General features: G+C 48.1%; 1 protein-coding gene across 1 annotated transcript in view; it reads right to left on the reverse strand.

The window, feature by feature from the left end:
- myo15aa (myosin XVAa) overlaps positions 1 to 25,965 on the reverse strand; it is a 198,675-nt gene that overhangs the window by 114,127 nt on the left and 58,583 nt on the right. Inside the window, exons 16-26 of the mRNA XM_072481241.1 lie at positions 24,270 to 24,347; positions 15,635 to 15,774; positions 14,551 to 14,596; positions 13,125 to 13,249; positions 10,512 to 10,629; positions 8,338 to 8,513; positions 5,397 to 5,481; positions 3,123 to 3,155; positions 1,130 to 1,211; positions 393 to 523; positions 192 to 287 (exon numbers count right to left, since the gene is read on the reverse strand). Coding sequence (XP_072337342.1) covers positions 192 to 287; positions 393 to 523; positions 1,130 to 1,211; positions 3,123 to 3,155; positions 5,397 to 5,481; positions 8,338 to 8,513; positions 10,512 to 10,629; positions 13,125 to 13,249; positions 14,551 to 14,596; positions 15,635 to 15,774; positions 24,270 to 24,347 — 1,110 coding nt within the window. The remainder of the gene's footprint in view (positions 1 to 191; positions 288 to 392; positions 524 to 1,129; positions 1,212 to 3,122; positions 3,156 to 5,396; positions 5,482 to 8,337; positions 8,514 to 10,511; positions 10,630 to 13,124; positions 13,250 to 14,550; positions 14,597 to 15,634; positions 15,775 to 24,269; positions 24,348 to 25,965) is intronic.

Raw genomic sequence — 25,965 nt, forward strand, 5'->3', positions numbered from 1 at the left:
TGTGAGAATACATGAGGTGGGACAGCTCATAACGGCAGAGGGAAACTTGGGAGGAAACTCACCCCCAGTTGTTTCAGAGCAGCACAAGTAGGGGCCCGGGAGTAGGTCCCTCAATCATACTCTGGGATGCTGCCAGAGTAGCGTGTGGTTACATTACACAGTTTGCTAATGGTCAGTCCAATGAACCGTACCAGCTTGAAGACCATAACAGCTTCTTCCTTAAAATCCTCTTCTGATTGGGTCAGTGCTTGATCCAGCGGGGTGGTCAACATGCCAAATAAGTGTTTCTGCAGAATCAAAGACATCAACAATAGCATCATAAGGAACACCCTCTGTTCTCTCCTCCAAATCGTTTATGTGCTATATAAGGAGAGGGTCCCACGCAGGTTTACCTTGAAGTTAGTCCGTACAAAGTTGGAAAAAGGATAGTTGTTGATATCGAGAGCCATTATCAGCTGTTCCTCTGATTGCACTTTTGGAGTTTCAATCTGGATAATGCAATCGCTGTGGTTTTCTTTAAGAGCTGCAAGAAAACAAATAACATTTAGACATCAGTAGGTTTCTCAATATTTTCTACATACTTGACTTGGTCAGAAAATGGGGGCTATATTTCATGGATTCTGGGTAATAAACAATAAATACCACAACTCTTGGAGAGCAAAGCATGGAGTAAAAGCATCAGTCAGCAGCAATAAAAGTTTTAAAACATTTTAGATTACCCAATTATTTTTTTCCCAATTAAGGGGCAATTTAGCCCACCACCTACCCACCATCTTTTTGGGTTGTGGTGGTGAGACCCACGCAGATGTGGGGAGAATGTGCAAACTCCACACGGACAGTGACCCGGGCCGGGATCGAACCCTGGGGTAAAGAGTACAACATGTTGTGACATTTAAGGTAGGATTTTCATGGAACTACATAATTTCCAGATCATGCTCCTGGATTATTTTGTTTACAACTGTCAGGTGCACAAGTGAATTATTCACTGGTGTTAATATTCCAATATCAGGGCATAGATACAGAGAGCGAAAGGGAGAAAGAGTGCAAAAATACAGAAAACAGAAAAGGAAAAGAGAGAGAGGGAAAGACCAAAGTAGAAAATCACAGGTTAACCAGTGGAAAAGCATACCTGCTGCGGCCTGGAGTAAGGACGCCAACTCAGCAGGAATGTCCAGGTGAGCCACATTCACCACTTCCCTCATTGTTTGTTCCTAATCAAAAGGATCATTGTTTTATTGTTAGATTTTCAGCAGACTAGCTTTCAAAATACAGCTGGAGTCTCAATCTAAGTCAGCGATTATTCAACAGAGATACAAAGAAATGGAACAACACACAGAAACACAGCATATGAGTAATTTGAGACATGTGTATGGTGAGTTTAGTGTGTTTTAGAGAAATAGATGCCTTTGAATCCATGGTCCCAAAAGGTCTCCTTCACTTGGGGTTTCGTTCAAACTCAATGACTGTGGTCTTTTTCCATTTATCAATTCCTATATTCTTATGTTTCCAATAGAATTATTTTGGACTGTTTCAGAGATAAAGGGAACACAGGAGGTGTAGAGTACATGGATTGTCAGAAGGTTTTCAGACATTTCAAAGAATATATGTCTTTTTTTTAAGCACATCTTAACATGCACACTGTTTTTCCCTTTTTGGGGAATAGAGGGGGAAAGATTCCCAAGCTAATTATGAGCCCGTTGAACCATTTTATGTCCTTCCATTGCCAACAAGTCCTGGTGTTGAACCTGAACCCGAAGCTTCTGGTCCAGAGATAGGAGCACTGTCACTATGTTAAAATTCAAGCATATTGAACAAGAAGAATTGTGATGTGGAGATGCCGGCGTTGGACTGGGGTGAGCACAGTAAGAAGTCTTACAACACCAGGTTAAAGTCCAACAGGTTTGTTTCAAATCACTGGCTTTCAGAGCACTGTTCCTTCACCTGAGGAAGGAGCAGCGCTCCAAAAGCTAGTGTTTGAAACAAACCTGTTGGACTTTAACCTGGTGTTGTAAGAAGAAGAATTGTAGCAGCCCGGATAGAATTCTGAATGATAGCAAGAAAGGTTTAGGGTTAGGATAAGGGTTATTGGATTAGAGTGAGGATTAGGGGTTAGGTTGAGGGTTAAAGTTAGGGTTAGTGAGTTAGAATTACTGGATTAGGGTTAGTGGGTTAAGGTTATGATGAAGGTTAGTGGATTAGGTTTAGGATTAGAATGAGGGTTAATGAATTAGGGTTACAAAATCACAGAAAGAGGCCATTAGGCCTTGTGTATTGGTGCCGACTTTCTGCAAGAGTAACTCAGCTAGTTTCACCCCTTCCCAACCTCCCCTGCCTTTAGCCGTACTGTGCAAATTATTTCTCTTCAGGTGCTAATCCAATTCCCTTTTGAAGCTGCCTCCAAAATGCTCTTAGGGAGTCCATTCCTGATCCTAATCACTCGCTGCGTAAAAACATCACAAACCATTGTTGGGCCTCTTGCTAATCACCATAAATCAGCGTCCTCTGGTTCTTGACTCTTCCACCAATGATAACAGTTTCTCCCTATCTACGCTGCCTGAACCCTTCATGATTTTGAACACCTCAATCAAATCTCCTGTTCTCGGAGGTTAGTAGGTTAGGGCTAGGGGTTACGGTTAGGGTTAGTTCGAGAGTTATGGTTAGTTGGTTATAGGGATTGGCAGACAGTTGCAGAAGAAGTTTAATTTGGAGAAGTGCAAGGCAAAATATTTTGGGAGAATAATGAGAAATGGGAGTATAAATTCAGTGGAATAATCTTGAAGGGTTGATGAACAGGGTGTTCCGTGAAAGTCTACTGTTGACTGAAAAAGTCATTCAAGTGGCTCTTAGTACTTTAGGGCTAGGGTAATGTTCAAAAAACCCCAAAATATCAAGTGTAACGTACCCTAGTGTATGATTCCATATCCCAGTATAAGGGCCCATACCCCACTTCAATCTCAGTTTGTGATACCATATTCCAGTATGTGGGATTGTACCCCAGTATATGGGATCATATCCCAGCATGTGATTCTGTATCCCTGTATGAGTTACCAAACTCCAGTGTGTGGAAGTGTACATAAGTGTGAGGAGATAAACCAAAAATTATATGAAAATAAGTCTGTTACCATCTCAGCCCTCTCACGTTTCTGGTCTCGGAGCTACAAAAGAGAAAAACAAATGATTTTAGGAAAATAAAATACCATCTCATGTCTCAGAAGGATCCAACAGTGTTTCACATACATGCTATGAATCTCCGCTAGATTCCCCCAATCTCCAATTCCACACTGTGAACACAGCACACCTGTCGAACTCTGGAGAAAGAGTAGGATCTGTAGGATGGGAATTTCCAGTAGAATTTCAACTAATAATGAATTGCTTTCAAATTTAAATACTCTTATTCAGCTATACATTGTGGGCATTTTGTGTACACCAAAAACCCACAAGAAGCAGTGAGGTGAATAATCAGTTAGCCCATTGTTAGAGATGGTGATTGAGTAAGAAATGCTGGTCAGGTCACCACCTCTTTTTCAAATAGTGATGGTAATCATTAATATCCATCTTCACCCAGGGAATAAAGTGTACCATGTTGGCCTGTTGGACATGGACCATGTTGGCCAGGTGTTCACGGACCACGTTGGCCAGCTGGACACAAACCACGTAGACATGGTGGACACGGACCGCATTGGTCAGAAGGACATGGACCATGTTGGCCAGCTGGACACGGACCATGTTGGACAGCTGGACACAAACCATGTTGGCCAGGTGGACAAGGACCATGCTGTCCAGGTGGACATGGAACATGTTGACCTGGTGGACGCGGACAGTATTGACATGGTGGACAAGGACCATAATGGCCAGTTGGACAAGGACCATGTTGGCCAGGTGGTCCAGAACCATGTTGGCCAAGTGGACACAGATTATGTTGGTCAGGTGGACAAGGATAATGTTGGCTAGGTGGGCACAGATTATGTTGGCCAGGTGGTCACAGATCATGTTGGCCAGGTGGACACAGATCATGTTGGCCAGGTGGACACAGATCATGTTGGCCAGGTGGACACAGACCATGTTGGCCAGGTGGACACGGATCATGTTGGCCAGGTGGACACAGATTATGTTGGCCAGGTGGACACAGATTATGTTGGCCAGGTGGACACAGATTGTGTTGGCCAGGTGGACACAGATCATGTTGGCCAGGTGGACATGGATAATGTTGGCCAGGTGGACACAGATTATGTTGGCCAGGTGGACACAGATCATGTTGGCCAGGTGGACATGGATTATGTTGGCCAGGTGGAAACGGATCATGTTGGCCAGGTGGACATGGATTATGTTGGCCAGGTGGACACAGATTATGTTGGCCAGGTGGACACAGATTATGTTGGCCAGGTGGAAACGGATCATGTTGGCCAGGTGGACATGGATTATGTTGGCCAGGTGGACACAGATCATGTTGGCCAGGTGGACATGGATCATGTTGGCCAGGTGGACACAGATCATGTTGGCCAGGTGGACATGGATAATGTTGGCCAGGTGGACACAGATTATGTTGGCCAGGTGGACACAGATCATGTTGGCCAGGTGGACACAGATTATGTTGGCCAGGTGGGCACGATAATGTTGGCCAGGTGGACACGATAATGTTGGCCAGGTGGACACAGATTATGTTGGCCAGGTGGACACAGATTATGTTGGCCAGGTGGACATGGATTATGTTGGCCAGGTGGACACAGATCATGTTGGCCAGGTGGACACAGATTATTTTGGGCAGGTGGGCACGATAATGTTGGCCAGGTGGACACGATAATGTTGGCCAGATGGACACAGATCTTGCTGGGCAGTTGGACACGGATAATGTTGGCCAGGTGAACACAGATCATGTTGGCCAGGTAGACACAGATCATGTTGGCCGGGTGGACACGGATCATGTTGGCCGTGTGGACACGGACTATGTTGGCAAGGTGGACACAGATCATGTTGGCCAGGTGGACACGTGTCATGTTGGTCAACTTGTCCCGGCTCAGGGTCACTGTGGAATTTGCACATTCTCCCCATATTTGCGTGGATTTCGCCCCCACAACCCAAAAAGATGTGCAGGCTAGATGGATTGGCCATGCTAAATTGTCCCTTAATTGGAAAAAAATGATTGAGCACTCTAAATTTAAAAAAAATAATAATGTTGGTCAGGTTGACACGGACCACGATGGTCAGTTGACATGGACAATGTTGGCCAGGTGGTCACGGATCATGTGGGCGAGCTGGACATGGATTATGTGGGGCCGGTTGACACGGATCAAGTGGGCCAGGGAGGCACGGATCAGTTGGACCATTCTGACATGTACTAGTTTGACAGAGTCCAGGATGGTACTGTGTAAATTAGTGCACTCAATGTTCTTACTTACTCTGAGGAATCTTTTACGATTCGTAAACATGAGCACAATAGATCGTACTTTGATCAAACTTTCTTTAAACTTTTGGAATTTCTTCCTGTCAAGAGAAACAAGGAGCAAAATGAGAGAAGATCTTGCTTCTATCGTTTCCACTGGCCTCTTTAAATAACTCTAGAAAATGACAAACTTTGTTATGCTTGGTCCCACAGATTATGAGAACATGACTTCTCCCCTCACTAGACAATGAACATTAATGGGTGTCCCTGTGTAAAGGATTTCTTGATACCAGAATTTTCACCTCCATGGTTCATTTGTGATCTGCCTTACCCTCAGAGACCAGGATGCTAAGGTCAGCGAGGATTAAGGCTGCCTGATGAGTGTAAATGGGCCCCACCCAAGAGTCATGGCCTAGTCAGGGAAGGAGATCCCTGAAAGTGGGGGGTGGGCGGGGGGGGGGTGTCAAGGATTGAATCTGGGCAACATCGTACCCATGCTGGGCAAGCACTGGATCTCTGGCTGTGAAGGCTTATTTGGGTTTAAGGGCATGCATCTGTACTGGCAGTGTTATGTGCAAGTCCCACACAAACTCGGCTCTGCTATTTATCCTGCAAACTCCGATGGAGTCAACGCTGCAGAGCAGGATCCCAGTGCAATTACTGGGCTGCAGTCACAGATTCAGGTACCCTTATCTTTATGCCGCCATAATCTCAAATCTTGACTCTCTTTTTTAATCAATCCCCCCCCCCCCCCTCCCGAATGTGCAAGTCCTTGATTAGGCACACCCATGGGTGCTGCTGCTGAGTACCATGAGTACCAGTGTAGAGATCTATGGGTGCTGGAGACTTTCCCATCTGTCGCTTCACTGGCCATTTTATATATGACTACAGGAAGTTTCCATGGAGGGAATCAAAGCCAGGACTGACTGGGTCCTGGCCTGAGATGCGCAGTCCACAGGGAGCCCTCGGCAGTAACGAAAAACAAGTCACTTTTATTATGTCCCAAGAGTTGAGGTTACTTGTAACACCTCATCATTGACAAACTGAGACTAGCTAAGCATACAGATTGGAAATTCAACTTGAAATTGAGTTGTATGGTGTTTAAAAATAAATTTAGAGGACCCAATTATTTTTTTTTTCCCAATTAAGGGGCAGTTTAGTGTGGCCAATCCACCTATCCTGCACATCTTCGGGTTGTGGGGGTGAAACCCACGCAAACACGGGGAGAATGTGCAAATTCCACACGGACAGTGACCCAGAGCTGGAATTCGAACCTGGCTCCTCAGCGCCATAGGCCAGCAGTGCTAACCACTGTGCCGCGTGCCGCACTTAGTTGCATGGTTAAACTGCTGACTGGATAAGCTTGCTGAATCCTGAGGAAACATAAGGTGCAGATTAAAGTAAGAATGCACAGAACAAAGACTCCATTTTCACATTCAGCCTTCGGAAATTTGTTCTTGAATGTGTGACTGCAATATCACGTGGACCAGGGCAGGTAGGGGCAGGTGGCCGGGTGACGGTAAAAATTCTTGCCAGACTCCAACTGACCAAAATCTCTCCCCAGCCTGTCCCCAAACACCTCCAACCCTCTCTACTCCCTTCCTGAATACAAGGTGTTCAAGAATAATTAAGTTCCCATGAGGTCTCTATTTTTGCTACAATATCATAGTTCCATGTGGTGACAAGTGCCCGCAACTCACCAACATTCTTTATCATGCTGCATGTGCTTATGTACATGAATACTAACTCACCTTTGACAGGCTCACATTTGCCCCCTCTCTGACACCTGTATTGAGTCTTCCACCCTGGGAAAAAGCTTCTGACTATTCACCCTGTCTATACCTCTCGTAATTTTGTAGACATCAATCAGGTCCCCCCTCAGCCTCCGTCTTTCCAATGAAAACAATCCTAATTTAGTTTGAAAGTTTTCCGGCACTGGGAGCTGGGCTCGCCAGCAAGACCGGCTCCTCACAGATCGGGTTTCATTTTGAAAGGCTGCCCTGATCTCTACACCCCCCCACCCCCCCCCCCCCAATTTCAGGACACCCCTCTAAATGTTTTACGGCTTCTTCAAACCCCCCCCCCTTGCCCCCCCTTTCATGGGCATAGACCCCCCGCCCCCAGGCCCCGACCCTTGGCGATGCCAACCTGGTACCTGGGCAGCCTGGCACTGTCCCTGGTGCCCTGGCAATGCCAAAGTGCCCGGTGTCAGGGGAGTGCCAGAGTACTACCCTGCCTTCTCCCCAACCACCCAGGGGGCTGTAATGGCATTCGAGACTCACCCGAGGTGCCATCACGCCTGATTGTGGAAACCAATACTGAACAGCTGCCGGTTGAGGCCTCTTCCAGCACGGAGCCTGATATGTGCCTCTTCTGCGATTCAAACGTGTCCATTGTTTCCAGCTCTGTTGAGATGCAACTTGTCCACCTTCAAATGGTTCTTCCTGCTCCAGGACGGATCCAAATTCCCCAAGGAGCTGGAGTCCTCCCTCCTCTACCATTTCTCCAGCCATGCATTAATCTGTTTTATCCACTCTTCCTATACTCACGAGTGCATAGTATTGAGAGCAATAGAGAGATTACTGCCATTGAGACCCTACTCTTTAATTTCCTCCTCAGCTCCTGAAACTCTGACTGCAAGGCATCAACCCTTTTCTTTTCAATCGCGTTGGTTTCCACCTGGGCCACAAATTCTTCTTCTCCCCCCAAAATATTCTTTACCCTTGGAGGAACTTCTTCTAGTCTGGCAGCGGAAGGCAACATACACCATTTGGGATTCCTACAGCAGTTGAAAAAGCTTTTTTAAAATACATATATAGTAATATTGCAGTTTGTTTTTCCTGAACAATTTTCTCTTTCAAGTTGATCTTCCTACTTCTGCCATTATGGCTGTTAAATTCTGTGGTGCTGACACCAGATTAATCTCTACTTTCTTAGGCTCTGGATTTTTATCTTACCGGGTGAGGTAACCTCTGGCAGACGCCTGCAGCAGAATGACTGTTCGCCGGAGCATCCTGTAGCGTTTCCGTGCGAAGAATCCACGTGCGTAGCGTTGCAGGGTGAGGGAGGCAATGAGCAGAAGTCCGTCCCGTTTGATCTCCACGGCGTGATATAAATTCTCTTTGAGAAAAAGCTGAAACAAAACCAGGTGCTAGCTTGTTACTTTCCTAATATTGTTCAACATAAACTCAACTGAATTTTACCCCAATCTCCAGTAATATTCACTGTCCAGTATTTGGTATGTGATAAGATGTGCCTGCATGCCTTTGTAATGTAAAGGTGCTTAGCAGAGTAAGGGTTAACATAGGGCTGGAGAATAGCATTTCCCATGGTATGATGTATAGAGTCACATGGTAATAGACTCCGAGAACAACCTAAAAGGCACCAACCTGCATGACAGAACACCATGCCTGGCAGTAACTTTGATCTGTATATAGTTAAAGACTACCAAACAATGAACCCAGAATAGAATTTCAAGATTTGAAAATCTAAAAACAGTTGAAGCTTGATCAGAGAGACAAGTGCCTCAGACACAAAATTTAGGAACAGTTGAAGAAGCTTTGTTACAGACTTGGAAGTTGAGGAATCTACCTGAGTGAGTGGAGATCTATTGCAAGACCCAAAGTAATGCAAAATGAAGGAACATGGTCAGCTCACAAGGCAGGCGAGCAGAATAACAAAAAATAGAAGCTATAACCCTAAGTGACACAGAGTGAAGAAACCTGGACAGATCACAAAATGGGTGAGCTAATTTACAAAAAAGCAGTACTTATAATGCAGAATAGGCAGCAGTCCCAGGGGCTCAGCAGATGGCAAAAAACAAGTTAAATGCTTTTTACAAAAGAAAAAATGGCAGAGTAGAGGAACATTCCTGTAAAGTTTTTTAAAAAACAGGTAAGAGAATGAATTATTGCTGTTTTATAAGTTCCTGCATAGATTTAAAAAAAAGGAAAAGATATCCAAATTACAGATATTTTAAAAGTTAACAGTTAAAAAAAGAATAGCCACAATCACGGAGGAGTCTGCCAAAATCACAAAAGAGTAGAACTGAATCCCAGTGAGATTCAGTGTGCGTGGAACTGTACACCAGTGAGAGTCAGTGTGCGTAGAGCTGTAACCATGTGAGAGTCAGTGTGAGTAGAGCTGTAACCCTGTGAGAGTCATAGTGTGAGGAACTACACTTCAGTAACAGTCAATGTGCGGAGCTGCATCCTAGTGAGGTTCAGTGTGTGTGTGAGCCTGTACCCCAGTGAGGGTTAGTGTCATAACCTGCCTGCTTACCATTGGCTGGGGACTAATGACAATCCCACAATCCTGTGGGAGTATGAGCTTCCCCAATGATGGGGGCGGAGAAACCATTAGTAAACTCCATGTATAAATAAAGCTGGCCAGTTTGGAACCAGCAGGAAGGAGTGTACAGCAAGGGAAGCTGCTGCTGTGATATATATAATACACATATGTTATTGTAAATAAATGTTATTACTTTGTATCCTTAAAACTCGTGCTGGATTCTTCGTGGCCCTCACAAAAGTTAGTATATCTGGAACTGTACCCCAGTGAGAGTCAGTGTGTGTGGATCTTAACCCCGTGAGAATCAGTGTGTGTGAAACAATATTCCAGCCAGAGTCAGTGTGTGGAACACTACCTTGGTGAGAGTAAGTAAGTGTGGAACTGTACCCCAGTGAGAGTCAGTGTCTGTGGGACTCTACCCCAGTAAAAGTCAGTATGGGTGGAACCTATACCCCTGTGAGAGTCAGTGTGTGTGTAACTGTATCCCAGTGAGAGTCAATGTCTGTGGGACTCTACCCCAGTAAACGTCAGTATGGGTGGAACCTATACCCCTGTGAGAGTCAGTGTGTGTGTAACTGTATCCCAGTGAGAGTCAATGTGTGTGGAACTGTACCCAAGTGATAGTCAATGTGTGTGGAAGGATACCCAGAAAGAATAAATACACTGAATAGAGGAGAGGAAAATGGAGCAAAAAATATTAGGTGCGATTGTGGAAAATGTCTGTACCATTCAGTGTGGTTTAGGCAATTGATGCACAAGGAAATCCCTTCAGTAGGGACAGTAACAGAGATTATGTAGAAGTGGCTTGGAGATTGTCATATGGATTTGTTTCTGGTCAGACCTTGGTAAGTCCAATGCTGTACATTCCTCTGCTAACAGGAACGATCTGTTTCAAGATGGTTACACAGTTTTCGCCATCTGCCTTTATCTGATTTGTGAGTCCCAGTAAGATTTTATACCTGCAAGAAAAGTTTGTATAATTAATCCTGTCTGGGTAACAATACAGTTTATCCATTTATAACAAGTGATTATTTACCAAACTAAGTTTTCCAAATAAAGGCGGTTGTAAAATGTAGAAATGTAAGCCCTTTGGTTTTGCATTGATTTATCATTCATGCATCTCCCTTTCTAAAATGTTGCAAGAGTTCTCAGTTCATTTATCCACTGCCTGTCTTATTCATATTATTTTCCAACTAGAGACCGTAATGGAGTGGGGGCCCGATTTGGCAGGAAAGACACTGGAGAAGTTGAAGGAGGAAATCTAGTTAAGGCAGAATCAGGGAAGATTTTGGAAGAAGGAGGTTGAAGTTACTCCAACTGCCCTCAGCCAACTTGCACATTTTGGGAATTTTTAATCTTGCATCTCAGTAATCATAGTGGTGATCCTGTCTGATTATTTCTCTTTAGTCCAGAATTAGTGAGGTACGTCACTCCCCCTCTATCACCTTGGTTGATGCAGCCTAGGCTAAGGGGTGCAGTCGCATTCGCTATGGTGTCAGAGGTTGCAAACCCTTACTGGCTCACTATTGTACTTCACCCCAGCAGTTGGATCTCCAAATGGCTCCAGTCCCACGCTGCGTGGTTCACTCTTGATGCCTCCTGAAGTGGCCCTGCAATCAGTTACAATTGACCCACCATCCCCTTCTCGAGCCAACTAGAGATGAATTATATATGCTGGACACAACAGCAACACCCACATCCTGAGGTAAAAAAAGCAAAAATGGAGTTGCAAAATTCAAGAGGTAATGAGCATGTTTCAAAAATGTGGGTGCATTCTCCCCCAACTTATCTGCTTTTAATTGAAATGTGTGGAAATCATGTGCAGCATCTATCCAAATTTCAAATAGACACAGTGGTAAGGCACGGAGGGGGCGCGATACTCCGACCCCCCGCCGGGTCGGAGAATCGCCGGGGGCTGGCGTGAATCTCGCCCCCGCCGGGTCCCGAATTCTCCGCTACCAGAGAATCGGTGGAGGCGGGAATTGCGCCGCGCCGGTCAGCGGGCTCCCCCCCGGCAATTATCCGGCCCGCGATGGGCCGAAGTCCCGCCGCTGTCAACCCTGGTCAGCTGGCGTGGATTGAACCACCTACCTTACCAGCGGGAGCAGACAGCGTGGGCGTGCTCCGGGGTCCTGGGGCGGGGCGATCTGGCCCGAGGGGGTGCCCCCACGGTGGCCTGGCCCGCGATCAGGGCCCACCGATCGGCGGTCGGGCCTGTGCCTTGGGGGCACTCTTTTCCTTCCGCCTTCACCATGGTCTTCACTATAGCAGAGGCGGGAGACCCTCTCCACTGCGCGGGGATACCACGAGCGGCCGCTGACACTCCCGCGCATGCGTCGCCCGGCGAAGTCCCTTCGGCCCCGGCTGGCGTGGCGCCAAAGACCTTTCCCGCCAGCCGGCGGGGCCGAAATCACTCCGGCGCGGGCCTAGCCCCTCAAGGTGAGGGCTTGGCCCCTAAAGGTGCGGAATTCCGCACCTTTTGGGGCGGCGCGACGCCGGAGTGGTTCCCGCCACTCCATTACGCCGGATTCCCCCGCCCCGCCGGGTAGGGGAGAACCCCAGAAATCAGACATTACCTTTGCAGAATGATCTCTATATTTAGCTTCAATCCAATTCACAAGCTCATATTCTCCTGTATCAATGTAAATCTTCCTATTGTCTACTGTTCAGTTATAGATTAGCATTTCCTCTGAAATTTCCGCTGTTTGACGGTTCATTGCATTGAATTCAAAGCACATAGGGCAGTATTTTCCATTCCCCCCCTGACGTGTTTTACGGTGGCGAAGTCAGCCCGCCATTGGCCGGTGGTGGGATCTTCTGGTTCCCCCAGCTGCCAACAAGTTTTCCTGTTGTTTGAACCCTCCATTGCCGGGGAACCTACAGGGGTGGGGGTGGGGTCTCAAAGCGGTGGAACGCTTCACCTTCCTCAATTTATCCTTTATTCTAAAGTCTGCAGGCTTTATAATCCAAATTGATCAGCACCTAACCACTACTTTATGTTTGACCATGTCTGCTCATAGCTTATGCTGCTGTGCACTTTGAGTTTTGATCCATCATTACCATTAAAATTGGTAACAAAAGGTGTAAAACTGAAAACGGAACAAACTCAATTCCCCAATTCACTTACAGTTATCATGACAATAAGACTTTTTTGCCATCATTCTGGACAGGAATCAAATTCAGACCCCAGAGCGTGGAGCACAACCCTCAGTAATCTTTTTTTAGATTTGGTCATCTGATTATACAAGTCTAATAGAAATCATGGCCAGGGTTTCCCAGCCCCGCCATGGCATGTCTTCCCCTGACGGATGCAGCGACTATTTAAATCGCCATTTACTTCAGCGAGACCGTAATATCCCACTGGACGAGGAGGGCTGTAAAATCCTGACCCATCATTTGAAAATTAGTACATTTAGCGTCAAACAGCATCCAAGCAGACAGATCCCACACTGACCTCTTGATGAAATTATCAAATGTAATGCGGACAGGATAGCCCTCCTTCCGGATACGGATCGTCTCCAAAACTCCAGAATACCGCAGCTGCGAGCTGACAACATCGACCTCAAAGAGTTCGGATTCCTGCAGAAAGGGAGAAGTTCTTACTCGAATTTGTCATCTGATGGATCTGCGGAGGGAAACAATTAACATCTCGACTCCGTATGTTTCTTCTTCAGTCATATGGACTCAAAACACTAATTCTGTTTTTCACCACAGTTACTACCAGTGCTATTGAATTTTTCCAGAATCTTCTGATTTCTTTTTCAGATTTCCAGCATCCAACATATATTTTGCTTTTATTATTGTCACCTGATAGATTGTCCTTCTTTCTCCTCTAACCTCTGTCGCAAATTCTCGTCTTGCTTTATGCCCTTTCCTCCTCTCCAGGGCAAATTAACTCCTTGCTAGCAAACACTTCCATGACACGCTCCAGTAGCTTCATGTGCGAGTGCCAACATGCTGTTCGCCCGTCTGGAGGAATCACATCTGACCTCAACGCTGGTCTCACCAATATCCATATGCATCCAGCGCTCAGTGAAGGTCACTGTGGCTTTCAAACCCAGTGAGGCTGAGATCAACACAGACTGAATCAAACCTGGAACCTTCCATCAGACTCAATTACTCACCGTCTTCACCAGCTGAGACCCTTCTCACCGCTCGTTATCCCATTAAAGAAGATGGTCAATCTTCTTTGATCATTCCTCTCTTGCTCTTCCTGGACTATAAATATTCCCTCCCACACTCTCTTCCACCTCACTGCATCTTTGTGGCATTGAAATTATAGTGACCGCGTTGTCCTTCTTCCGTCAGTCTTCCCCAAGGTCTCACACTGATTAATTCCTTTCCTTCCTTGGCTTTCTCTTTTTTCAAACTGTAGACTTTTAAAAGACCCAACTTTATATCATTGAATTACTACTTCCTTTATTGACCTCCCTTCCAGAAAATAGGAGAGCAAGGAAGAGGCAAAGAGTGCGATCAATCTGACTGGGCAAAGCATTAATCCCCTCAATCAACTGCTCCCTCCAATAATCATCCACTTCTGCCTGAGGTTTAGCTGCAGTGTGCCTCCTGCGCCAGTCCCTCCCACTCACTTCTGACTGCCTAGATAACTGTTTCTGCTCCTGCGCTGGTGTCCGTGTCCTCTGCTATGAGAGCTTATTCCAATCTCCATATTACACATCAAGTTCAATTTCTTAATTCCCTTAAGAATCTAAGTGCTTCCACTATTTTCAATATTGCTAGAATGTAGCCTTTGGCCCCATCATTTAACCTTCTCCTGAAAAGAGACACAGTTATAAACCAGTGGGAGACATTGATCTTCATTTAATACATTCCCCAAACCCCAAGGGGAATGTCCTTGCCCCACTATTCGTCCATGTTACCTTTTTGTTGTTTGGTTTGATGCAGCGGACAAAAAAAGGATTGCAGCTGCAAAAAAAACAGAATAGGTATTATCAGTTTATCAAATTAATCTTGTGCTTCAGGAAAATAATTAAAAGAAAGGCTTGTATTTATATCGCGCCTTATCACATTGCAAAAAATCTTAGAGGCTGAATAATAAGTTTACTTTAAAATGCAGCGGATGGTTCTCTGTCAGCGAACATGGCTGCAATTTTGTAGACATCTTCCCATAAAGAGTGGTGAGATAAACGATTGGTTCATCTGTTTTAACCATTGATTGAGGCGAAACTGTTGGTCAGTGGCACAGTGGTTAGCACTGCTGCCACACGGCACCGAAGTCCCAGGTAGGATCCCGGCCCTGGGTCACTGTCTGTGTGGAGTTTGCACATTCTCCCCGTGTTTGCGTGGGTTTCACCCCCACAACCCAAAGATGTGCAGGGCATGTGGATTGGCCACGTTAAATTGCCCTTTAATAGGGCAGCACGGTGGCGCAGTGGTTAGTGCTGCAGCCTCACGGCGCCGAGGTCCCAGGTTCGATCCCGGCTCTGGGTCACTGTCCATGTGGAGTTTGCACATTCTACCCGTGTTTGCGTGGGTTTCGCCCCCACAACCCAAAAGATGTGCAGGGTAGGTGTATTGGCCACGCTAAATTGCCCCTTAATAGGAAAAAATGAATTTTGTACACTAAATTTATAAAAATAAAAGAAAGTGCTGGTCAGGACTCTAAGCAAATGTGATGCTCTTCTTCAAATCAGACTCAGATTCACCAGCATGGCCAGAACAGTCAGACAGGAGATGGCGAGTATTAGGGGTAAGAGGGCTAGATTTGAAATGAGAGCTGAGCTGGGAACAAAGCAGTATGGATTAAGCTTTAAGTTAGCATTTAGAGTTAGGGGTTCGGTTTAAGGATTGGGTTAGGGAATTAATGGGTTGGGAGGTTAGGGTGCTGGTGCAGGGCTGAGCTAAGAGGGGGGATAATATAGTTTGGATTAGGGTCAAGGGAATGGGAGAGTGTAATGCTGGGTTGGGGAGGGAGTGAGCGTTGTCTCCATGTTCTCAACTTACCTTTCCATCTTCTCTGCCAGTTCCATCAGAGACTGTTGGAATTTGGCTGCCACAGTTGGAGCCTGGTATCTACGGCTGACGGTATTGTTCTTTGTTGACATGATTTTCATGGTTTGTCCGGAGAAGAGGCTAGTTAGAATCTAATGAACAAAAATCCATTCCATCAGTTAGTTCATGCAGCCAATAAACCAGTTCTGTTTAGTTGATTAATTTGGTGGTTCCTGTGGCTTACTAATGGTGGTGTTTAAGGATAGGGCTAGACTTGGGGTTAGGAGAGTTGAAGGGTTAGGGATAAAAGGGTGGTACTGGGTGCAGAAGGGGAGAATGCTACCTTGAGGAATTGTGCACAATGACGAATAATCTGAGAACTGAAATAAAAACAAAAAATGCTGGAAATACTCAGCAGGTCTGGCAGCAAGTGTGGAGAGAGAAATAAAGTTAACGTTTCAGGTCAATGGCCTTTCATCAGAAGTGAGTTAAGTTCGAAATGTAATAGCCTTTACTTTGGTGAGATCGGAGAGTGGGGAAAAAAAGGGGAGGTCTGTAATGGGGGTGAAGATGGGAGGCATTAATTAACTGAAGAGTTGGTGGAGCAGAGGCAAAGGGAATAATGGGGCAAGTAAAGAAACAAAAGATGGGTCCAGAGGAGGTGTGAACAACAGAACAATGAATGGCTGTCAGCCATAAGCAAGGTCAGAAAATGCTGACACATGCAAAGAAAAGGAATCAGAGATGACAGTTTGTAATTGTTGAATGCAATGTTGAGTTTATTAGGTGGTAAAGTGCCTAATTGAAAGATCTCTGCATCCATGATGATGCTTGATACTTTTATAGGTTTGGCAGCAATGCCACCTGCTGCTAACGCAGGTTTACCATTAAATCCCAATTATTTTTTTCTAATTAAGGGGCAATTTAGCGTTGCCAAACCACCTACCCGGCACATCTTTCTGGGTTGTGGGGGTGAGATCCATGCAGACACGGGGAGAATGTGCAAATTCCACACGGACAGTGACCCAGGGCCGGGATCGAACCCAGGTCCTCAACGATGTGAGGCAGCAGTGCTAACCAATGTGCCACAGTGCCGCCCGTTGGTGGAGTTTCTGACAGGAGAGTTTAAAAAGCAACGGCAGGCGTTCACGGACGATCTGGCAAAAGTGACCGAGCTGAGATGGCAGCTCTGGAAAGCGTGGAGCAGCGGTTAGAGGCACTGAGTTCGCCAATCCAGGGGAGGCGGTCTCAGGTCATGAGGATCGGATTGCCTCCGTGGAGGCAGAGATTATGATGATGGCGGAGAGGCAAAAAAGGTCAAGATCGACGACTAGGAGAATCGCTCCAGAAGACAAAATCTGAGGATTGTCAGACTGTTTGAGGGCATAGAAGGAGCAAAGGCCACAGAGTATGTGGCAAAGATGTTCAGGCAGCTGATGGGGGAAAGAGGTTTTTTGCACACCCTCATGAAGTGGGCCCACTGGCCGTTGAGGGGGAAGCCCAGATCAGGGGAGCCACCATGCGTGATCATAGTCCAGCTACACAGTACCTAGGCAAAGAAAAGATCTTGAGGTGGGCAAAGGAGACACAACAGTGGAAAGGTCACACTGTTGGAATTTACCAGGACTTGGGTGCAGATCTGGCAAAAAGAGGCTCGGGTCTAATAAGGCCAAGTCGGCTTTTTAGGAGCACGGTGAAGTTCGGAATGGTGTACCCGGCCTGCCTGTTGGTCACGCATGGGGGCAGAGACCATTACCTCGACACGCTCCAGGAGGCAAACAACTTTGTCAAGGAACATGGACTGGGAGACATTTCAATGTGTTGTGTGGTGAAGTTTTGGATGGGTGTTTTGTTTCGTTTTCACTGGAACTTCCTGGTATTTTTTGTCTATTTCTGTAATATCCGTTACCCTGTGTTTGGTATATGGTTATTGATGTTTCAATGCAATTATTGGGAACGGGTGGGAATGTGGGGTGATGGGGAGTGGGTGTGGGGATGGATTGGTACGGTGTATAAAAATAAGATCTGGCTAGGATAGGGGGCTGTGTGTGGAATTTTGGAAAATAAAACTAACGTTTCTCCGCAGGTGGGAGTCACCCTGTTAGCAGAGGCGCTGGTTAATGGAAGTGGAGTGGGGGGAAAAAGACGCGGCTGGTTATTTGGGGGACCTGGTTTCTTTGTTTGTTGGGATAGCAAGCCAAGGTGGTTTTGGTTTTCTTTAGGATGGGGGGTTGGTTGGTGGGTGAGGGAGGGATAGGTAGTTTGAGGTCGGGGGGTGCGGTGGTTGAGTGGGCAAGAGGAGAAGGGGGTGGGGAAGAGGTGGGCTGCTGATGGTGAAGGTCTCTGTTGAGTTGCTGGGTGGAAGTGGGTGGCGATGGCTATCTTGGGTGCGTCTGGAATCTGGACGAGGCAGTGCCCTGCTGGACTCCCTTGTGAGTCGGGCTGATCAGCTTGTGGGGGGGGTAGGTGAACCTGGAAGCCCCGGACCATACTGGTTACATGGAACGTGAGGGGATTGATTGGGCCGGTTAAAAGATCGCGGGTGTTTGCCCATTTAAAGATCTTTTTTTTAATTTTTAAAAATAACTTTAGAATACCCAATTACTTTTTTCCAATTAAGGGGCAATTTAGCATGGCCAATCCACCTAACCTGCACATCTTTGGGTTGTGGGGATGAAACCAATGCAGACACGGGGAGAATGTGCAAACTCCACATGGACAGCGACCCAGGGCCGGGATTCAAACCTGGGTCCACAATGCCGTAGACTGCAGTGCTAACCACTGTGCCATGTGCCGCCCCCCCCCCCCCCCCCCCATTTAAAGATCTTGAAGGAGGATGTGGTTTTCTTACAGGATATGCACCTGAGGATTAGGGATCAAACGAGGTTGAGGAAAGGATAGGTGGGAAAAGAGTTCCATTCTAGTTTTGACACAAAGACGAGGGAAACCACGGTGCGTATCAACAAGAGGGTGGCCTTCTCATTGGGTGACAGTGGTGGATCCGGGGGACAGTTACGTGATGGTGAATGGGAGGCTGGAGGGGACTCCTGTGGTTTTGGAGAACATGTGCGCACCAAATTGGGAGTACACGTAGGTCATCAAGATGGTGCTGGCAGCCGTGTCACTGGACTCTCATTGGCTGATAATGGAGAGGGGGAGCCTTTAATTGTGGGCTTGATCTCAAACCATCCATTAAGATATCGGGGGTGGCGAATGAGCTGCTCGGGTTCATGGAGCAGATGGGGGTGCGGATCCATGGGGATTTACACACCCGAGGGAGAAGGAGTTCTTTTTCTCACAGGTGCACTGGGTTTACTCCAGTATTGACTATTTTGTAGTGGGTAAGGCGCTGGTCCCTTGAGAGGTAGGGTCAGAATATTCAGCAGTTGTCATATCCAACCACGCGCCACACTATGTGGATTTGTTTGAGAGGGATTGCACCCAGCGACCCCCTTGGAAGTTGGATGTGGCATTGTTGGCAGAGGAGGGGCCATGAGAGAGGATAGCCTCTGCTATCGGGATGTATGTGGATTTTAATTAAAGCGAGGACATATCACCTTCCATGCTCTGGGAGGTGACAAAGGTGGTGATTGGGGGGAGCTGATCTCGATTAATGCTGACAGAGATAAGGAGGGGAGAATAGAGAGACAGAAGTTTTAGAGGCTATTCTGGAAATGGACCGACAATACTTGGCTACCCCAAAGGAGAGGAAGAGGCTCCAGATAGAATTCAAATTGGTATCGACGGGGAAAGCAGATGGCCAGCTTCATTGTGTATGAGGAGTGTTCTATGAGCATAGGGAGAAGGCCAGTCAGTTATTGGCTCACCAGTTGAGACGGCAGGCGGCCGCTTAGAGTGTTTGAGATCTCCTCTAGGGGTTGCACAGGTTGGAGCCTCTGGAGGGTGGTTCTGACATGATACAAATCTTGGATGGTTTGGACTTCACGGTAGTGGAGAGGGAGAAAATGCTGGGGCTGGAAATTTTGTTCGGACTGGAGGAAATTATGAGGTGCATTGGTTCTATGCCGTCTGGGAAGGCTCTAGGCATGGATGGATTCCCAGTGGAATTTTAATAAAAATTTGTGACGGAGCGGGGCCACATCTACTGGGGATGTTCAATGATTTGTTACCCTGGGGGGTGCTGCCGATCACATTGGCACAGGCTTCAATCTCTCTAATCCTGGAGAAGAGTAAGGATCCAAAGGAGTGTGGGTCATATTGCCCATATCGCTGTTGAAAGTTACTGGTGAAGATACGTGCAACTCATTTGGGGAAATGTTTGCTGGGAGTTGTTGCTGAGGATCAGACGGGGATTGGGAAAGTCCAACAATTGTTGGCCAATATAAGGAGACTTTTGAAAAATATTTTCATTCAGGTTTTCAACATTTCAACAACACACAAACAAATCCAACCCCAATGCCACCCTCCCACCGAACTGCACTTCCCCCCCGACCCCCCCCCCCCCCGCCCCCCCCCACACCCCTTGACGGCAATCAGATCCCCAAAATGTGAGACAAACAAACCCTGTCTCTGGTGGAACCTCTCATCTGCCCCTCTGAGAGCAAATGTCACCGTCTCCAAATACAGGAACTCCATTAGATCCCCTAGCCACGCCAAGGGGGGGAAGCTGACCCTCCACTCCAACATAACCCGCCTTCGAGCAATCAACCAGGTGAAGTCTAAAACGTCTGCCCCCGCTCCCATCTGCAGCTCCGGCAAGTCTGACACCCCGAATATGGCCTCCAGGGGACCCAGCTCCAATTCCACATGCAGAACCTCGGACATGGGGCTGAAAAACGAACCCCAAATTTCTCCAACTCCGGTCAGGACCAGAACATATAGATATGATTGGCTGTGTCCCTCCCACACCGCTCGCAACTATACCCCACCCCCTCAAACAATGGCTCATCCTTGCCTTTGTTAAGTGTGCCCTGTGCACCATTTTTAATTGAATCAATCCAGCCTTGCGCACAAGGCCGAGACATTGACCCTTCGCAGCACTTCGCACCATAATCCTTCTTCCAACACCATCCCCAACTTTTCCTCCCACTTGGCCTTAATCCTTTCCATGGATTCCTTGTCCTCCTCCATAATCCTGTTGTAGATCGCTGAAACAACCTCACTCTCCAGCAGCCCCCCCCCCCCCCCCCCCACCGACAGTACCTCCTCCACCAATGAGGAGGGCGGGGTCACCGGAAAGCTCGGGGAAACCTTTCTTGCGAAATTCCGCACCTGCATGTACCTGAACCCCTCTTCATGCTGGAGCCCATACTTCACCCCCAACTCCTCCAAGCTTGCAAACCGCCCCTCCAAAAACAGATCCTTCATCTCATTCACCCCTTTCTCCTCCCATCCCCGGAACCTTGCATCCATCCTCCTTGGTTCAAACCCATGATTCTCTCTTAATGGCACCATCCTCGACCCTGCCCTCATCTTGAAGTGCTGTCGGAATTGCCCCCAAATTTTCAGCGTGTCTACCACCACAGGGCTACCCGAGTACTTCACCGGGGCGAATGGTAGCGGTGCCGTTGCCAGCGCCTGTGACCCTGACCCCTAACAAGAACCCGCCTGCATCCGCACCCAAAAAGCCTCCGCCTCTGAACTCCAGCCCCCCACCTTCTCCACATTCGTCGCCCAGTAATAGCATAACAAGTTAGGAAGAATCAAACCCCCAGACTGCCGCCCCCTTTGGAGCACCACTTTCCTTATCCTGGCCACCTTCCCTGCCCACGCAAACGTCAAGACCGGCCTGTCCACCTCTCGAAAGAGTGACTTTGGCAAAATGATTGGTAGTCAATGGAACAGAACCAAGGAGCGGGAATCTCCGGAAACAATTCTACATGTGGTAGAGAGTGGGAATTGCCGTGAGCTTCCCCGTGCTCGGCCCAGCAATGCATTCAATGTTAATTGGTTCACTTAATGGGACCTCACAGGCCTTTCGCCGCAAATGAAGGCTCGCCAGGTGATCCGTCGGGAGCGCGCTCGCCAGCCCCCTGCTAACAAGGTCAAGCAACATTTCAGCTGCACTTGCTCAGCCAACCCCAGCCAGCTCGCAACAATGGCGCCGAGGAAACCAGCAATAAGATTCGGGGATGCTGACCTGGGGAGGCTCCTAGATGCAGTGGAGGTCAGAAAGGCTGTCCTGTTCCCCCAAGGGAGGGTGAGCCATAGGGTAGCCAGTGCAGCTTCGGACGAGGTGGCGGCAGCTGTGAGCTCAGGGAGTGTGACCAGGAGAGCTGGCCTCAGTGTCGGAAAAAGGTCAATGACTTACATTGGGCAGCATGAGTGGACACCAATGTCGCCAACCGCCCCCCCCCCCCACCCCGCCCGCCCACCACTGTGAACATGTGTGGCGAACGATGCCTCCTCTGTGTCTCCTCAAGAAAAGCTCTCCAGCTGGGTCTCAGCCTGATGCTGAGCCTGTGATACAGGGGTACCCGGAGCTGATGATAGGCAGCAGCCGGGACATTCAGAGGGAGATGTCAGCATCACTCCAGCCGCTTTGAGGAGTCCCAGAGGTTACGGACGCTGGAGATATCGCCGGCAATGGGTGGCACCGAGCCAACACTGCTAGGGTTGACGACTGCAGTGGGGAGCCTGGTGCACGACGTTGGCACCATTAGTGAAGGTGTGCAAGGCTTCGCGCAGTCGGCTACGGCCATGGCTGAGGGTGTCGGCAGAATGTCCGCCTCGCTAGCTTCCCCCACCCTCCCAAGGCGGCCCACCCTTGCAGACGGTTGCCCACCCCCAGCCGAGTGTCCCATACCTTGCACCGAGCACTGGGGTGGCAAGTCCAGCACCCGCGGGCTCTTTGCCTGTGCGCAAAGTCGACTACTCACCTCTTCGGTTCTGTTTTTATTTTTTTTTAATAAATTTAGTGTACCCAATTCATTTTTTCCAATTAAAGGGCAATTTAGTGTGGCCAATCCACCTAGCCTGCACATCTTTGGGTTGTGGGGATGAAACGCAGGCCGACACGGGGAGAATGTGCAAACTCCACACGGACAGTGACCCAGAGCCGGGATCGAACCTGGGACCTCGGCGCTGTGAGGCAGCACAGCCAACCACTGCGCCATCGTGCTGCCCCTGTTTTTATTTTTGATCAATCCATGGAAGTTTGATAGAATCCCTACAGTGTGGAAGGACACCACTGGGTTCGTCGAGTCTGCATCGACCCCCCCCAAAAGATCACCCTTCCCAGGCCCACTCCCCCCGCCCTATAACCCCACCTAGCCTAAGGAACATTAAGGGGCAATTTAGCATGGTCAATCGACCTATCCAGCACATCTTTGGACTGTGGGGGGAAACCGGAGCACCCGGAGGAAACCCACGCAGACACGGGGAGAACGTGCAGACTCCACACAGACAGTGAACAAGGTTGGAATTGAACCCGGGTCTCTGGCAGTGTGAGGCAGCAGTGCCAACCACTGTGCCACTGTGCTGCCCTTCATTATCACAAGATGGTTACAGATGAGGGAGACTATTCAACCCTCCCTCTCATCCATTCACTGTAACCCTCCAGAACTCTCAGTACAGAATGCAAATGGCTCTCATATGGGGCGAAATTCTCCGGTATCGGCGCGATGTCCGCCGACTGGCGCTCAAACCGGCGCAAATCAGTCGGGCATCGCGCCGCCCCAAAGGTGCGGAATGCTCCGCATCTTTGGGGGCCGAGCCCCAACCTTAAGGGGCTAGGCCTGAGCCGGACGGATTTCCGCCCCGCCAGCTGGCGGAAAAGGCCTTTGGTGCCCCGCCAGCTGGCGCGGAAATGACATCTCCGGGCGGCGCATGCGCGGGAGCGTTAGCGGCCGCTGACGGCATTCCCGCGCATGCGCAGTGGAGGGAGTCTCTTCCGTCTCCGCCATGGTGGAGACCGTGGCGAAAGTGGAAGGAAAAGAGTGCCCCCACGGCACAGGCCCGCCCGCGGATCGGTGGGCCCCGATCGCGGGCAGGCCACCGTGGGGGCACCCCCCGGGGCCAGATCACCCCGCGCCCCCCCCCAGGACCCCGGAGCCCGCCCGCGCCGCCTTGTCCCGCCGGTAAGGTAGGTGGTTTAATCTACGCTGGCGGGACAGGCATTTTAGCTGCGGGACTTCGGCCCATGTGGGCCGGAGAATCTCGGGGGGTGGGGGGGGGGGTCCGCCAACCGGTGCGGCGCGATTCCCGCCCCTGCCGAATCTCCGGTGCCGGAGAATTCGGCAACCGGCGGGGGCGGGATTCACGCCAGCCCCCGGCGATTCTCCGAGCCGGCAGGGGGTCGGAGAATCTCGCCCATGATTTGCAGCTTTATTTTATTGAGGCATTTATTTCATGTTGTGGCTACTGTGTGAAAAAGTAGCAGATATCAATCTAAAGTATTTTTCTTAATAGCTCTGATCCCATGTACTGCTCCCAGTTTCAAACAATTTTCCCGATCACAATCAGATATTTGCTTTCGAGGCTGCATGAACTTTAAATGAAGACCTGTTGGTGCAGGGTATATTAAATCATGAATATGGCACGCCATCTGACAGCTAACATACACATGGCAGTGTGGTATGACCAGTCGTTTTCTCGGTCATCTCTGATATTTCTGGGCATAATCGACATCACACGTAAGCAATGGATTGAGTTGGAGCTGTCGGGCAAACAAATCTCCACAACTCACCTTGGTTTTGCTGTTGACAAACATCTCCATGACATCCTGTCGAACCTGATCGTGATTTTTCTCAACAAATTTGAAGACCTGTGAGAAATTGAAACAGGAATGAAAAACAGATCTGTTCAGCATCATTACAAAGTTAGAAGCCAAGGAGTAAGGGAATACCATTCATCTGGCAAAATCTACTTCTCCAAACAAGCCATGTTCAACGGATGTTGTCATGGACTCTCCATCCATTCAGCCATGTAATCTCCTGCAATCAAATTCCTCCTTTCACTCTCATTCTATTTGCATCACCCACCATCTATTTCGTAGAATCATGGGACAGAATCTAATGCCCTGTCCCGGGTCAAAATTTTAAATATTTGTTCTTTGATGGGATGTGGGGGTCACTGGCTAGGCCAGCATCTATTGCCTATACCTAATTGCCTTTGATTTGAGTCAATTGCTTGGCCATTCAAGAGAAGAGTTAAGAGCCAACCACATTGCTGTGGGTCTGGAGTCACATGTAGGCTAGACTGCGTAAGGACGGCAGATTTCCTTCCCTTAAGGACATGAGTGAATCAGATGGATTTTTACAACAATTGACAACGGTTTATTGGTCACTACCTTTTAATTCCAGATTTTATTAATTAAGTTTAAATTTCACCAGCTGCAATAATGGGATCTGAATCCAGGTCCCAGAGCATTAGCCTGGGCCTCTGCAGCACAGACAACAGTGACATTACCACTATGCAACCGTCTCCCCACTGTCATGGGAGAGCATGTAACTGGATGGGAGTGTGGCGGGTGGGGACCATGCTGCCATCTCATCTCAGCCCCAATTAAGTCCAGGTGGGAAGGCCTTGCTGCCCCGCTGCCAAATGAGACCCACAAGTGGGCAATTAATGCCCATTTGGCAAAGATTTTGACACCGATGGAGAGAGTGAGATGTCTGATTGTTATAAGATTGATTAATTCCTTTTCGCTTGTCCAGATGGATAATGGAAGCACCTTTGCATTCTTTCTGGATAGCCAAGGAATTCAGTGAGCTCCTTGACTGGGCATTGACCTTATGGATCTCAGTGGGGACAACATCAGTTCCAGAAGCTTTGCTGCTAGACAGGAGTTTGATTGCGTTCGTTGTTTCTGTCAGAGTGAGAGGGTAATTGATGGCAACCTGTTGACTGCTTTGACATTGATGGATGAAGGCTGATTGAGGATTTGGTGAAAGTACTTTGCCCATCTTTCTGGAATTTGGGCTTGTTCTGTGAGCAGTGTTGATCTATTGGCTCTGAGGATTGGTGGTGAACAAGTAGACTGGGGATTTTGGACAGATTTCAGAGCTTTGGAGAATCTCTTCCAGTCTCTATGGCTTGCATGTGACTGAAGTTTGTCTCTTTTCCCATTCAGTCAAATTAATGTATTTCATCTCTTTGAGCTTGCACTGGACAATTGGTAGAAAGTTAGAGGAATGGCAGGGAAGGGAGTGCAATGTTCCTCCTGCAGGATGTTTGAGGTGAGGGATGCAGTTAGTGTCCCTGCTGATTTTACCTGCAGGAAGTGCTGCCATCTCCAGCTCCTCCAAGACCGAGTTAGGGAACTGGAGCTGGAGTTGGAAGAACTTCGGATCATTCGGGAGGCAGAAGGGGTCATAGATAGCAGCTTCAGGGAATTAGTTACACCAAAGATTGGAGATAGGTGGGTAACTGTAAGAGGGACT

The sequence above is a fragment of the Scyliorhinus torazame genome, chromosome 17 (assembly GCF_047496885.1).
Source record: "Scyliorhinus torazame isolate Kashiwa2021f chromosome 17, sScyTor2.1, whole genome shotgun sequence".
Taxonomy (NCBI): domain Eukaryota; kingdom Metazoa; phylum Chordata; class Chondrichthyes; order Carcharhiniformes; family Scyliorhinidae; genus Scyliorhinus; species Scyliorhinus torazame.